Source organism: Centropristis striata, unplaced genomic scaffold, assembly GCF_030273125.1.
Source record: "Centropristis striata isolate RG_2023a ecotype Rhode Island unplaced genomic scaffold, C.striata_1.0 Scaffold_25, whole genome shotgun sequence".
In the NCBI taxonomy this organism is placed as follows: domain Eukaryota; kingdom Metazoa; phylum Chordata; class Actinopteri; order Perciformes; family Serranidae; genus Centropristis; species Centropristis striata.
The window spans coordinates 30,001-46,508 of NW_026739041.1; the positions used below are offsets into that span (position 1 = coordinate 30,001).

General features: G+C 42.7%; 1 protein-coding gene across 1 annotated transcript; it reads right to left on the minus strand.

The window, feature by feature from the left end:
* Positions 1–11,643: 11,643 nt before the first annotated feature.
* LOC131967734 (trace amine-associated receptor 13c-like) lies at positions 11,644–12,673 on the minus strand (the record flags this gene model as incomplete). The annotated part of the gene is made up of 1 exon (XM_059328673.1): positions 11,644–12,673. A coding segment is annotated over one exon (798 nt), but the record flags the coding sequence as incomplete, so codon positions are not given.
* Between the last annotated feature and the right edge of the window lie 3,835 nt (positions 12,674–16,508).

The following is a 16,508-nucleotide window of genomic DNA, read 5'->3' on the forward strand; positions in this document are numbered from 1 at the left end:
GTATGAAGCATGGACTGGCCTACATAGAGACAGAGAAGGACTTCCTTCAGGCTCAATCAAGTGAGTACAAACTATTTTCAATAATATAATTTTTAATATAATTCTTAATAATTTTAAATACTACATAATATTACAGAATTAACATTGATTAAACTTACAATACAAATTATTATATTATTACTCTGAAGATAAATTATAACTCTGAAAATAAATTAAATCCATAATGAATACATTATTAAAGACATAATGCAATATAAAACTTGACCTGCAGGGGGCAGTATTCACCCAGCAATTCTTCTAAAAGGTAAGTCTACTAATATAACTCAAAAAAAACAACTTTAATTCATCAATAAAAATTAAAAAATTTTTGGGGGTGCAATACATACCTCGACCAGCAGAGGGCATACTTCGCCTATAAGAACAGTACTAAGGGCATACAGCCTCTCAACTCAATAATAATAATACAACAATAAAATAGATATATAATAAAATAAAAAAATAAAAAATAATAATATAGTAAAATAAAAATAATATAAAATAATAATATAATAAAATAAAAATATAATAATATTAATTAAAATGAAATAAAAATAAAATAAAAATGAAGTAATAGAATGAAAAAATAATTAAAAATATAATAAAAATACAATAACACTGAAGAAAAAAACAATAATATAAATGAAAGACAAAATTGAATACTATGAAAATACAAATGTTAAATAGACAAAATATAATGAATTATAAAATGAAGACAAATAAATAAATAAAATACAACAAAATCACCTAATTGGCTTGGGACACACACCAAGGTTTGATCAACCTTGGCTGGGCCTCTCCTCAGGTGAGGGTGTCTAGTGAGAAATGGCCGAAACACCCTGTGATCCTGGGGTCCACTACTGAGGATGTGTCTCAAATTCTGGACTTAGTCCACATAGAACCTTATGGGAAACCAGATGAGATCTCATCCCAATACAGGAAAAACAAAACAGTATATCTCTCAAATAGATGGTATAACAAAGTAATACCACAACATCCAATACAAGGAAACAACATCTAATATAAAGAAAATGATGGAAAACTGAAAAAACAAAAGAAGAAACCAACCAAAATATCCCAAAAACAGGGAAATACCAAAACAACAATACTACAATCCAGGAAGAATACAACCGAATAACATCCAATATAAGGTAAGTATGGAAGACAAAAAAGACAAAAGAAGATACCAAAATATCCCATAAACAAGGGAAACAATAAAACAATACCACTACAATCCAGGAGATACACAAGGGAATAACACCCAATTAAAAAGGGCAAATTATGCAAAACAAAAAATATCCCAGAAACAGGGGAAATACTAAAACAAAGTTACTACAATCCAAGAAGAATACAAGGCCATAACGCCCAATACAAAGCAAGTTATGCAAAACAGAAAAAACAAAAGGAGAAACCGAAATATCCCATGAACAGGGGAAACAATAAAACAATACTACTACAATCCAAGAGACACACAAGGGAGTAACACCCAATAAAAGGCAAAATTATGCAAAACAAAAAATATCCCATAAACAGGGGAAATACTAAAACAAAGCTACTACAATCCAAGAAGAATACAAAGCAATAACGCCCAATATAAAGCAAGTGATGCAAAACAGAAAAAACAAAAGAGGAAACCAACCAAAATATCCCATAACCAGGGAAAATACTAAAACAATTTGAAAGAAGACTCCAACCAACATATCCCATAGATGGGCGAAATAACTAAACAATATTACTACAACCAATACAAGGAAATGGAAGGAAAACAGGAAATTCGGCTCAGAACACAACAACGATAAATCTGCTAAACAAGAACCCGTGGTGTAGAGACAGAGAGGGGAAGTACAGGTCTGGGAGTGTCAAATACACGAGCGCTGGCCAGTGCCTTGCCTTTGACTCCCTATCAACTGCCCAGTCGACGGACGAAGCAGGGGGAGTCACCGAGATAACTCTCACTAAACCTAACCCTAACCCTAACCCCTAACCCTAACCCTAACCCTCTCTGCACTGGTTGTTGAAGTTGCCTTCTGTTCTGTTGTATGCTAACCTAGCGAGCTAGCAAACTGTAGTTCTATATGTTAACTTAGCTCCACCCTCTTATGCTAATATGCTCCTGGCTTGGAAGACCAAGGTGGTTGTTATGAACTATGCAAGGTCTGTACCCAAATGCAAGACTTAAGAGGCAGGTATCAGTGCAGACACAAATCCTTTATTGATTTAGCTGGAGTAATTTGCAGGGAAGGGTTGAGTATGTTGGGATCGTACCACAGTTGAATCTTGGGTTCATTTGTGGACTTAAACATTTGTGGATTAAATGCAGCTTTCTGAGTCAACTCACAAAATGGCAGGTCACCGCCACTCCACTGCCCCCAGAGCAGAAACATCTCCATCTCCTCCAGGAGGGGACCCTGGATTCACCATCCCCCTCCTCCTTCACTCCCTGCTGAGATCCTGTGCAACTGAGGATGAGACTTCATTCAGAATCTACTTTCCATAAGGAATTCTGAAATAACTGCAACTCTGACCTTCTCTGCGCACCAAAGTTGCATTAATTAATGCAGACTTCATTGCAACTGCCATAGAAAGCCTGTAATTAATGATTTGGTTTATATGTTGGTTTCAAGTATATTCATGTGATATTCAAATTACAATCAAAGTTGTATGTTAATCTTGCTTTATACAGGCAGTCAGTCTTATATGCAACTAACTTACTAACCTTTGACTTGCTCACACACTGATTTACACGTAATATACTTTAAATTAACTGTAACCAAACACAGTTTTGCAGCTCTCACTAGGCCAACAAGCAAGGATTGGTTACCCCTTCACAGCTTGAGTCCTTTGTGTGAGGAGCTTCAACCCCCAACTTTATGAGACTGATTTCGGTGAATTAGCTTTTTTGTTTGTTTTACAGATGGTGCCCCAACGAGCTATGACTTAGGTACTGCCTCAAGCGAAGGAGTTCAAGTAGCTAGGGGTCTTGTTCATGAGTGAGGGTAGAACGGAGCGTGAGATGGACAGGCGGTTTGGTGCGAGGTCGGCAGTGATGCAGGCGATGTACCAGACCGTTGTGGTGAAGAAGGAGCTGAGCCGGAAAAAAAAGCTCTCGATTTACCGGTCCATCTACGTTCCAACCCTCACCTATGGTCATGAGCTTTGGGTAGTGAACGAAAGAGCAAGATCATGGATACAAGCGGCTGAAATGAGCTTTCTCCGTAGGGTGACTGGGCTCAGCCTTAGAGATAGGGAGAGGAGCTCAGACATCCGGAGGGAGCTCGGAGTAGAGCCGCTGCTCCTTCACGTCGAAAGGAGTCAGCTGAGGTGGGTTGGGCATCTGGTAAGGATGCCTCCTGGGCGCCTCTCCTTAGAGGTGTTCCGGGCACGTCCAAGTGGTAGGAGGACCCGGGGAAGACCCAGAACACGGTGGAGGGATTATATCTCTCTCCTGGACTGGGAATGCCTCGGGGTCCCCCAGGGTGAGCTGGATGTTGTGGCTGGGGAGAGGGACGTCTGGAATGCCCTGCATAGCCTGCTGCCCCTGCGACCCGGCCCCGGATAGGCAGAGGAAAATTGATGGATGGATGGATATACATTTTTGGTCCACACCAACATTTTTGATTCCAAATCTTAGACTTGCGAGAAATCTTTTACATTTTACACCAGTAGTCTCCTTCAGGATCCCCAAAGAGATCCTGACTCACCAAGGCACCCATTTTATGTCACGAAACCACGCGGGATTTTGGACTTCGTTAAAGCTCAACTCAACTCAACTCAACTTTATTTGTAAAGCACTTTAAAACAACCACAGCTGCAACAAAGTGCTGTACATAAACAAACAGAACAAGAGACAATAAAATAAATAAAACAGGAATAAACACAAAAATACATAGATTCATTGCTTTTTAAAACAATATAAAAAACAATAAATAAAAGCAGACCATAAAAACACTAAAACAAGAGCAGAGTCTCAATCGTGGTTAAAAGCCAAGGAATAAAAATAGGTTTTAAGATGAGTTTTAAAAATGGACAGTGAGGAGGCTTGTCTGATGTGCAAAGGTAGCTCATTCCACAGTTTGGGGGCTGCAACAGAAAAAGATCTGTCCCCTCTGAGCTTCCGTTTAGACCTCGGTACCTCCAGGAGCAGCAGATCAGCTGACCTGAGGCAGCGAGCAGGAGCGTCGGGGTGGAGGAGCTCAGAGAGGTACAGTGGGGCGAGACCATTTAAAGATTTAAAAACAAATAAAAGAATCTTAAAATGGACTCTAAAATGCACAGGCAGCCAGTGGAGGGAGGCCAGGATGGGAGTTATGTGCTCCCTCTTACGAACTCCAGTTAAGAGGCGAGCAGCCGCATTTTGCACTAACTGGAGCCGTGCGAGGGAGGACTGGCTGACTCCAAGGTACAGTGAGTTACAGTAATCCAGCCGAGATGTAACGAAGGCGTGGATTACCGTTTCAAAGTGCTGGTGCGTAAGGAAAGGCTTCACCTTAGCCAGCTGCCTGATGTGGAAAAAGCTTGACCTCACAACAGCACTAATCTGACGATCTAATTTAAAATCACTGTCCATCTTAAAACCTAAATTTAACACAGTCGGTCTTAAAAAATCTGCCAGAGGGCCCAAGTCAAAAGGAGGGGTCACACAAGAGCCACTAGGGCCAAACACCATCACTTCTGTTTTCTGCTCATTGAAATTTAAAAAGTTCAAGGCCATCCAGGCCTTGATGTCTTTGAGACATGACAGGAGCGGTGTGAGGGAGAAAGCATCTTTTTTCTTCAGCGGCACGTATATCTGACTGTCGTCAGCGTAGCAGTGAAAGGGATGCCGTGCTTTCTCAAGATGGAGCCCAAAGGCAGTAAATACAAAGAAAAAAGCAGGGGCCCTAAAATTGACCCCTGTGGAACCCCATACAGCAGTGGAGCAGGGCTGGACTCTGAGGTACCAAGGCTTACACTTAAACTTCTGTCAGTCAGGTAGGACTTGAACCACTGCAACGCAGTACCACTGATGCCCACTAGGTGGCGTAACCAAGCCACTAGGGTGCTGTGGTCCACAGTGTCAAACGCTGCAGTCAGGTCCAACAGAACAAGTACTACATAGTCACCGGAGTCATTAGCCAGGAGGATGTCGTTAAAAACTCTGAGTAGAGCTGACTCTGTGCTGTGCATAGTTTTAAAACCAGATTGGAACACCTCCAGGACACCATGTACATCAAGAAAAGACTGTAGCTGACCATATACGACCTTCTCCAAGACCTTAGAGATAAAGGGCAGCTTGGAGATAGGCCTAAAATTGGCCAGTACACTGCGATCTAGGCCAGGTTTCTTCAGTAGGGGCTGCACCACTGCATGTTTAAAACTTTGAGGAACAAGACCAGTAGACAGACTACTGTTAATGATATGTAATACAGACTGCCCTATACTGGGGAAAACCTCTTTAAAGAAACGAGGGGAGACAGCATCACACGGAGAACCTGATGGCTTAATATGGCCAACCAGGTCCTCTAAAAGAGACAGAGACACTGGCTCAAAACCATGAAAAGCTGCAGAACAAGGAGCAGTGACTGAGGGGTCAGTAGGAGCAGAGATGAGGGACCTAGCAGTAGCAACCTTGTCAATAAAAAAGTGCAGGAAGTTATCACACATTTCAGGAGATGCCTCCAAGCTGACAGGCTGTGGAGCATTAAGAACAGTCAATGGTTTTGAATAACACACACGGGTTATGGTGGTTGGTCTCAATGATGTTTGCCAGGTATTCTCTTTTAGTCTCTTTAACGGTGCTCTGGTAGCGGCGCCAACAGTCCTTAAGGATTTGGAAGGAAACCTGCAGCTTGTCCTTCTTCCACTTCCGTTCAGCTCTGCGGCACTCCCGCCTAGCTTCACGGGTTCTGCCGTTAAACCAGGGCTCAGGTTTAGCTTTAGGCTGCACAGTTTTTAATGGAGCCACAGAGTCCAGTATGGTCCTGCAGGAGGAGTGGAACCAGGAGCTGAGCTCCTCAGTGTCAGCAGAGACAGGAGGCACACAGAGCTGGTCAAAAGCCACAGAGAAATTACCAGCAGCGCAAGAGTTAAAAATCCGACGTCTCTGAACAGGAGCGCCAGATTTAAATTCAGCACAGGAGAAAGCAACTTCAAACAGCACAGGCATATGATCAGAGAACACATCGTCACAGATCTCCAAGTTAGACACAGATAAACCATGAGAGAGGACGAGCTCTAAAGTGTGTCCATGTTCATGTGTGGGACCAGACACACACTGCACCAAATTAAAAGAGTCAATAAGGCTCAGAAAGTCCTTCACCAGCGGCTTTTCAGGACAACACACATGAATATTAAAATCCCCTAGGAAAAGGGCACAGTCATATTTCACAAAGTCCTTGTTGTATTTGGGGGGCCGGTAGATGACGGCGCACAGCACCGGATCGGAACGACCCACCTCAAATAAAGACACCTCAAAGCTGGAATTTGACGTTGAGATGGTGCGCTGTTTACATTTAAAGGTATTTTTGTAAACAGTCGCCGTTCCTCCTCCACGACCTGATGTCCGCGGGGAGTTAAAGAATGAACAGCCAGCAGGTAAAAGTTCGACAAGAGCGCTGCACTCACCGGTACCGATCCAGGTCTCCGTCACACAGAGGAAATCCAGGCCACGGGAGCTAAAGAAATCCCTCAGGATGAAAGTTTTGTTCACCAAGCCGATCCTGGTGGGAGCCGGCGGGGCTTGTGGCCCGGTGGATCGGGGAGCCCGAGGCAGCGTCCTCAGGAGCCGGTGGTTTATCCCGCGCTGAGAGAGCCGGAGGGGGCAGAGGCGGTGGGGCCGGGGCCCCTCAGATGAGCCGATGACAGGTACCAGGCAGGCATCAACGGGATCCAAGAAGCGCCGGGGCACAGCAAAAGGAGAGAATAATCCAAGTCCTGTCTGGGAAATGGACGAAGAGTGCGTCAGCTGGAGCCTCAGCTTCACCAGCCGACCTCCGCGTCTGCCGCGGCGACGCCGACGCTTACGCCGTACAGGTAAGGCCGAAGCCCGGAACAGGTGAGGCGGAATCCCCGCCAGCAGCGGGGGCAAAGTATTTTGTCGATCGCGGGCAAACGCACCGAGATCATTAACATTTTGCCGGAGAGATAACATGGCATGGCGATCATACACCAGCAGAGACTCAATCTGTTTAGTGCCGATGGTCAGAAACAACAAAAACACCAAACATTGCAGGAGCAGCAGACGGGCAGCCACACACACTGGCGCCATCTTGCCTACAAGACTGGGACTAAAAGCTGGGAGGAAGGTCCAAGCCCCAGTAAAAACGAAATTCAATACATCCTGGACCTGAGAGCAAAACTGCACACACTGTGACAGTTATCACGTGAGAATTTGCTCCGGGCCCAGGAACGTCAGCAGCGGCTGTACAACAGAGGATCTAGGTTAAGACAATTTTCACCGGGAGATAAAGTGCTTGTATTACTCCCATCTTCCGCCTCCAAATCACTCGCCAAATGGCAAGGACGAGTGGATGATGTTGATTATGAGCTTGTGCGGTCTGACAGGGGGGGCTACGCAGATTTATCACCTCAACCTCCTTAAAGTATGGAAAGAGGCTGAGTGACGGCAATTGCAGAGAGAGATGAGTTGGGGCCTGAAGTTCCAAAACCGACCAATCCTGCTTCGCTCCTCTGTGAAAACCATCTCTCACCGTCCCAGAAAGCAGATATTGCCAGGTTGCAGCAGTGTTACGCTGATGTGTTCTCCCCCCTGCCAGTACGCACAAGCCTTATTCAACACCATGTTGAGACTCACTCGGGCGTGACGGTGCGTGGTGTAGCCCCATCCTTCTTGTAAGCAAGAAGGACGGGTCTATCCGGTTCTGTGTGGACTATCGCAGGGTGAATGATGTTTCGCGGTTTGACGCCTATCCAATCCCCCGGGTCGACGAGCTCCTGGATCACCTTGGCACTGCTCGTCTTATTTGACCAAGAGCTACTGGCAGATTCCCAGAGAACGTCACAATCATTTTTGGACAGACCATGGCCTAGAGGGTTAAGAATCTGGCTTGTAACCAGGAAGTAGCCGGTTCCTGAATTATCTTTTGTAGTGTGTAAACACATCCAACACAGCGCTTCTTATTCTTCCGTAGCTTCCGTGTTTTTTTCGGTCGACTACTCCTCCCGGAGTTTTGGTCATACATACACTAAAAAGGTATCAAATCGACAGGCTCGGCCATGACAAGTGTGCTAAGACTTTTCTAAGGGTTTCGGCAAATGTTTTTCAAATTATTCAGCAAAAACACACCCAAAAATCCCCCCAATGTTACCATATGGAGAGGTTACAGTAGATTACATCATAGCTTAAGTGTAGAGGAAGAGAAAAATTTGTCAAAAAATGAATTTGGAAACTGCACTTGAGGTTGCAGATGCCACTCTTCAGAAATAATTTATGGGTAGAAATGTAGGAAATGTGTCTTCTTAGTCACATTTGTCTGCTATAGCTGTCAGAGTTATAGTTTGGGCATAGGACGCATAGATGTGCCACCAATATGCACCCATAGCCTCATAAACCGCCATGGTAAAAAAAAATTTTTTTTCAGAAAACACATATGTAGACATCCAGGAGGAACTCAGGATGCTCAAAGTGAAGTCGGTTCAATGATAGGAGCTACGGTTTGGCCAAAAGTGCTATTTGTTAAAGAGGACAGTTTGCCAATGTGTGACTGCAGCCTCAGAAATGCTTTCCAGTTTTGTAGACTTTTGTCTTCTTTCTTCTTTAAATAATGAAAATAGTTTACCAAAGTTGTCTGTGAGAAAAAAAAAAGTTACCTCAGTACCCAACAAGAGGATTGTGTTTGTCAGTTAAAAGAAAGAAAACAAACTGATACTGCTGCATGTGTTTTTTTCTTACAGAACCAAACAAGGTATAAAATGTATTGTGAGTTCTGCATAACGTTACCCCTTACTATTTACACATCTGATGAGTTGAGGTCCAGATTTCTTCCCTTTTTCTAATGTCTATAAGACTTTCAAAAGTAAATTTGTGGCTCAAAGTTGAGTTGAAAACTTTCTGAGGGAAGCTGCAGAATAGGTTGATAATTCTCTGGTGATTTGTGGCTGGCAGCGACCCCTCTCACAGTACACATGGTAATTGAATTTGCTGTTATCCAAAACACTATTTTTTTATTAAATATTGAACTCCAAACAAACAATCACTAAAAGTAATGACAGACACAATATCAAATAGAAATAAACTGTATAGTAATAATTGCATAAGGTGTTGAAGTGTGATAGCGGCATCATGTGTTTATGCTGAAGCTTGTTTTCTTAACACCTCTGATGGCAGTGATACCTCAGAGGTTGAAATGTCATCATGTGACTAATCCATGCAGGTGTGAACAAAGTTTTTGTCTACAGGGGTTCAGTACACCGCCATCAGGAGCAACTAATGGGCTGAAAAACATTGTTCATAGAGAGTGTGTCATAAGTGTGTGTGTGTGTGTGTGTGTGTGTGTGTGTGTGTGTGTGTGCAAATGTGCTTGTTTGTTATGGGTCAATGCCAATTTTACAATACACTCTGGCATTAAACCCAAGTCATCAGGAAAAAAACCTTTGAGTACTTTTTTATTCAGTTTAGTTTTGAGTCCCACATTAGAAACATAACTGAGAATGCATTTTAACATCTGAAGAACAGTGCCAGAGTGCGACCATTTCTCTTTCAACACAGAGACATTAATGTGTTGAGGAGCTATGGTGTATGTTTGTTATTTTCATAAAATGTTATTCAAGGTTATTAAAAATGACTGTATGGTTTAAAATCAGGCAAGAGAACAATTGCTAAAACCAAGAAAACCACAGATCCTTGAGCAGAAGCACTGATATTTATTCACAGAATGAAATCATGTTAAAAACACGGGTCAAAGATTAAAAATGGTAGGACCGGGGGGCTGGTAAAAGGGCGTTAAAATAAGGGAAGCTAAAAACTGAGGGCAGAGGGAGTCCAATAAAACGGCCTAGAGTCTTATCTGCAAAGGCAGGGGCTGCAGCACTCGGAGCGCCAGTGGAAGTCGATCTGTCGCCGTAGAAATCGTTGATACACTCCACGCTCGGTCCTGCGGCTTCTTCACCCCGCTGCACTGCACCGTTGTCTTCCTCAGGGCGTTGACCTCCAGCTATCAGGAGAGCAAGACAGCAGTCACTGCACTTTTAAACACAAATACATACAGCGGGTCACACTTAGTCGTAGATCACTACTCACGTAGAAGGAAGAGTATCACTCTTCTTCATGGGGCCTTCTAACAATCAGTCCCTGGCTTCTCCGTCCAACAGCTGGCGTGGTCACTGGGATCGGTCCCCTCTGTTCTTGCTTCGGCTTCCTGCCGATCGGTCTCTACTCCCATTTCCTCTGGAAGCTTGCTTAAAGTCCGCTAATTTTACGCACCACAGGTGCAGGCGATCACGCCGTGGGGAGTCACATCCATATGGGCTTTCCAGAATAAAATCACAATACACTCCTGGTGTGCAATACATGCAATATGAACATTAATAAAAACTACACACTAAAATCAGAAATATTGTAAATTAAAAACACACTGGGAGCTAAAAAGACAGACAATAAAATCTTACTTTACCCATGTGACAAATGCACACTTTTATTACCTGCAGGATCACCTACTCTAATGCTCTACTTTCTGGTCTCCCAAAAAATAATACAGCTCATCTACAAGTACGTCAAAATCAGCAGCACGTTTGCTGACCAGGACTAGAAAGGGAACACATATTACACCGGCCCATTTAAACTGTTCTGCCTCTCATTCCTCCTGCATCACATCACTCTGCTGCACACACTGCTGCGTTACCCTCCCTCCACCACCCCAAGCACCACCTGTACAAGCCAGAATAAGAGTATTTCTAGGATGAATTATTTGCAATGTTGTAATGTCTGCAAGTGTCAGTACTATTGCATATAGCATATTCAGGTTCTGCTCTGCATGTCCCTGGGGGATTGAATGTTGTACTCTCATCCAGAATCTGTTGCATGCTGCACAGATACTGCCTGATAGCTTCTAGAGCAGAACACACACAGCCAAATACAACTGTACGAACCATCTTGCAATAAATGGTTAAAATCTATGACGAGAGTATTCCTGACTGAAATAACAATTATGGTCATCATAGAAATTATTTTTATGCAGCTTATATCGATATTGGTAAATGTCTGTTATAATTATTTAACAGCAATGTTAATATCGGTTATCGTATCGGCCAATTTCTTTATTTTATTTTTTATCAGTGCATCCCTAATATAAATATATAATAATAATAACAAAAAAGATCTTTGGGCAAAAATATATGCAATTTGTACATTGAGTATTTTGTGTGGCCCACACAGGCAAACCTGTGATACACTCAAAAAAACATTTGCAGATCCCACACAGGAAGAAGGCCACAGCCTGTGTTGAAATAAAACAGCACCAGAAGTGAATAAACAGCTATGTTCACTGTTCCAAACACCCCAAAGATGTGACTCTCAAACAGACCTGCAGAGATACAACACATCCAGCATCTACATCTGTCTCTGAGAGGGTTCAGAGCAGTTTCCTCACACATCATGTGCATGGGAGAGAGAATAGTCAACAAGGAGTCAACAGTTCAAAAAGGTTATCTCTTGACTTCACGCTCTTCTACAGATTAACAACACTTCTGATAGATGAGCAGATTATATCTTTCTTTTCTAAAAATATATTATGAAATGTGACATTGAAAACTCAAAATGAATAAAAACATAGCAGAGGAGAAAAAACACAGAAATATTATTTTGTTCTCACCAATTTCTTGACATCATCCTTCCATAGCTTCTCTACAGTATGTTGGCCTCACAGGAGCCAGGCTGCAGTATCTGAAGAGTAACAATATGTCTAACTGTTTTCCTGAACCAGGGGTAAAACAAGGCATAAATCAGAGGGTTTAGACAAGAGTTAAAATAGTATAGATACATAATAAAGGAAATAGTTGAATTACTCATGGATTCATATCTTGTTAAAGCTGCAAAGTAAACTGGTGTGAAACACATTAGAAACACAACTACCAAAACACCAAGAGTCCTGGCTGCTTTCAGCTCAGATTTCTTTGCTGTTTTAGTCACTGAAGTCTGCTTTGTGACAGCTGTAATGTGAGAGCGCATGGCACGAGCCTGAGACACAGCCACAACAAAGACTCTCGAATATAAAACTATAATGGCAGTGACAGGAACAATAAAGTTTAAAACAAGTTGAAGGACGGCACCGGCCTTGTGCGTTAAATTCAGACAATGTCCATAGCAGTGATAAGTGTTTTCTTGTTGAATAAGAAGTAAATTAAAGAAGTAAGTATTGGAGGCAACACAACAGAACCATAAGAGACAAACACAGACTCTAACTCTATTCACAGTGATTCTGGTGGTGTAATGCAGAGGGTCACAAATAGCCACATAGCGGTCAACTGATATGAGCACCATGTTTACGACTGAAGCAGAGTAAATGATGTCGGACACAAACCTATAAAGAGAACACAAAAGGTCACCAAACATCCAGCACATTGTCACTTCTGCTGGCATCAGCAGGAGGCCCACAAGAAAATCTGAGACAGCCAGAGAGAGGAGGAGGATGTTGGTGGGTGTGTGGAGCTGCCTGGAGGAAAAGAGAAAAGCATCAATCTACAAAACTGTCCTCATAACAAAATGTATAAACTATTACAATTATTAATAAAAATTGTTTTTATGAACTTATTTAAGTGTAGACGATTTAAATAACAACGTAGAGGTCACAGTGTTTTTTTGCGTTAACGTGCAGTCAGGAGGACAGAAGATAATACTAGTGTTAGAGCAGCAACATTATTCACATCCAGTTCAAAGACAATTCTTCTTCATCTACAGCAGTTTTTCACATGTTTAAAGTACAAAACATGTAAAGAAAAAAGTTAATGTCTGCCTGAAGTGGGAGATTGAGATGATGATGAGCAGGTTGAGGACCGCAGTGAGCACAGAGATGGAGTACAGTGTAATGTTAATAAACAATGTTTCAGGCCAAAGAGGCCGTGGGATCCAGCAGGAGATATTGAGGAATTCACGGAAACAAGGCACCCAATCATCCCCAGCCTCCATCTTCAGAGATCTGCAGATAGCTGCAGCTCTGGCAGCTTTCTGAACAAAACTGAGTCATGTAACTGATTTACTTCTCTGTTACTTCTCATAATCCCACCCCTCCTTTTCCCCTCTGTGTATTTTGGTCTCTGATGTCCCTTCCCTCCTCACTTTGTACATCACACCATCATCTTCATCACTTTCCCCGAATCTCTCTTTCTCTCTCTCTCCCTCTCTCTCTGAGTGAGAGCGTGTTTGTGAGAGTGTAGCTCTGGGAATTTTTTGTTTTCCAAAAATTTCAATTTTTGAAAACTGACAGCCTTAAATATCTTGGTGTCTTCCTTGGAAAACTCAACTCAACTCAACTTTCCACAACTTGGGGGCTGCAACAGAGAAAGATCTGTCCCCTCTGAGCTTCCGTTTTGACCTCGGTACCTCCAGGAGCAGCAGATCAGCTGACCTGAGGCACCGAGCAGGAGCGTCGGGGTGGAGGAGCTCAGAGAGGTAAGACGGGGCGAGACCACTTAAAGATTTGAAAACAAATAAAATAATCTTAAAATGGACTCTCAAATGCACAGGCAGCCAGTGGAGGGAGGCCAGGATGGGAGTTATGTGCTCCTTCTTACGAACTCCAGTTAAGAGGCGAGCAGCTGCGTAATCCAGCCGAGAAACAAAGGCGTGGATTACTGTTTCAAAGTGCTGGTGCATAAGAAAAGGCTTCACTTTAAATCAAATCAATTTAATTGATATAGCCCAAAATCACAGATTTGCCTCAAAGGGCTTCACAGACTGTACATTAGGGTGCATCAAAAAACACAATTCTTGAATTTTGATATGGGTGCTAAAAGTGTTCCAATATATGTAGAAACAACACATGCAAAATATTTTCCCAGTACATGATGATTTAGGGATGCCACCGCACATCTGTTTTTGTTGGATAAAGTGGTTAACAGTGCTCAATGGTCGCCATGGAGATCTGAGGTAAACAATACTAGAGCTCAAGAAAACTGTGGTAATCTTTCTGTGTTGGGTATGTATTATTACATATTACCATCATATCTGTAGTTGTGTCTTTGTATACTTATTTATCATAAGTCATTTAAGTCTAACATTAGCTAGCAACAGTTTGCTAACCACAGTTAGCTATCTATGTTAGCTAAGCTATTAAGCTTAACATTAACAGTATTCTAGAGTGGACAATGTCATATTCTGGGTATAGATGTCTCATGTTTATTGAGAGTAGCATTGTTGTTGTTACAGTAAATTAACATTTTAAATACAAGTATATTTGCAAGCACAGCTAGCTACTCTGGTAGTGATGTAACGATAAGTTATGATGAAGTTAGACTATATACAGTTAAAATTTGTAATTTGTTTAAAATTCGACCCGGAGTCGAAGACGTAGAGACTCTGCGTCTCTACGTCTTCGACTCCGGGTCGACGGCGCAATCAGATAACGGAATGGGTCTGTAAAGAGGTGTTTTTATAGGCTTTCGATTTTCGGGTGTGATTAGGGTCCCACTTAACAAGTCGGCGGCCAGAGGTCCCAGTGGACTGCAGAGAGTTCTGACTGGGGGCTGGCGAGGTGATCTGAGCCACAGACGTTCTTTTATGGGGGACTGTTCAGCTGCGGGCTGATCTGAGTCAACGACCGAAAGACGTGCTGTGGGATCGCCTGGCTGTTTTCAGACTTGTTGAAGAGTTTTGCCTGGTTTTTGGGATAAACCAGATGGTTTTGACGGCCGAGTGTAATTCTGCAGAAAGTCCTGCCCGGACACGAACTGTGATTTTGTTATGCAGCGGAAATAGAAGGCTGTAAAATTCAGAGAGATGCTTTTGTGTTGTGATGAGTAACCAAAACGAGAAAACCGTGGTCGCCACTCCCAGAGCCCAGGCGAGACAGACTCACGGATCTTTTGTGCTTTTGTCTAGACGAGTTTAATGTATACGTGGAGGTCATCCACTAGTTAAAGAGGACGACACCAGCTGTGGGGCGAAGTACCGTAAATACACGGGAAACGCATCTTCAGTGGTGGTCGGAATCTGCGCATTGGTTGCGCCAAATAAAATATTTCCTCTCTGAATGGTAAAGGGCAATGAGTAATCAATATGCTATTAATGGATAACTGTTAGAAGTACATAAGTACAGACCTCACAATCAAATTAGATGATTGACACAGATGAATTGGACAAGAGGTCAGAAGGGTGTAATTCCATGGTACACTCAAGAAATCCAACGTGTTTAAGAAAAGAAAAGTCTAAATACCAAAGTGAACAAATCCCAGACTGACTCATACTAAGGAACCTGACTGACTGACTGACGTTATATTTTTACTTAAAAGTGTTATATTGTAATTTTTCTGTTTCTGTTATGAAGTTCAATATGTTTTTATATATGTGATTTGAACAGGCACATTGTGTTACGAGATAATATGTAAATACTTATTTATGTGTAAATACATGTTGTACATACATGCTGAGCTAAAGTTAATAAGGGGTTAAATGCTCTAAGCAGAGAACAGGAAGTGACACACAAACTCTGACCACACTGACAGAGCGCACACACATACACACACATACACTGGAAGCACACGCACACACCTTCAGGAAACACACACACACAATACAATGGCATTCACAGAGAGCACACACACATTCCCCCCGCCCCTACAACTCCGTCAACTCTGATACTCTGATACCCATGAAATGTTAATGATTCTGATGTCCCAACTCCACAGTTCTGGAGACTGTGGAAGGGGGGAGTTTGGAAATTATGAAAAGCTTGATGCTTTGCCGCTTGCTTTCTTGCAACTAACAGAGCATGATATAATAATGCTAACCACCTATGCCAAAACAAAACGATTACTTGCTCCCTATAAAAGACCCTCGCTTGAGCAGTCGCAAGCTGAGATAACATGACGCAACTAACAGCGAGCCAGAGATCAACCAGTCTAGAGGAAGACGGTGAGAGACAGCGATCAGGAGCCAACAGCAGTCCAGGAGGAAGAAACACCAGCTGGTGTCATGTGAAGGACAACAGACACAAGGACAGTATGGTTCAATATAGACTATACTGGAAAATGATTGTGATGCACGATAAGAATGAAAACATTTTGTTGTTGATGTTGCCAAGGCAACTGGGACAGCCTATGGAGAAGCTGAAGGGCCCTAACGAGGCTTCATGTGATCCAGGAGGCTCTTATCAGAGAGGCAGCTAGCTGCAGGAGGACCACACCCAAATCACTAAAGATGAGTACGATGCAACACACACACCAACCCAGACAGTGCTGACCCATACCAACATTCACACTGCATACACACAAGAACACGTCACAGCAACATTATAGATAAAGCACATAGAACATTCTCATTT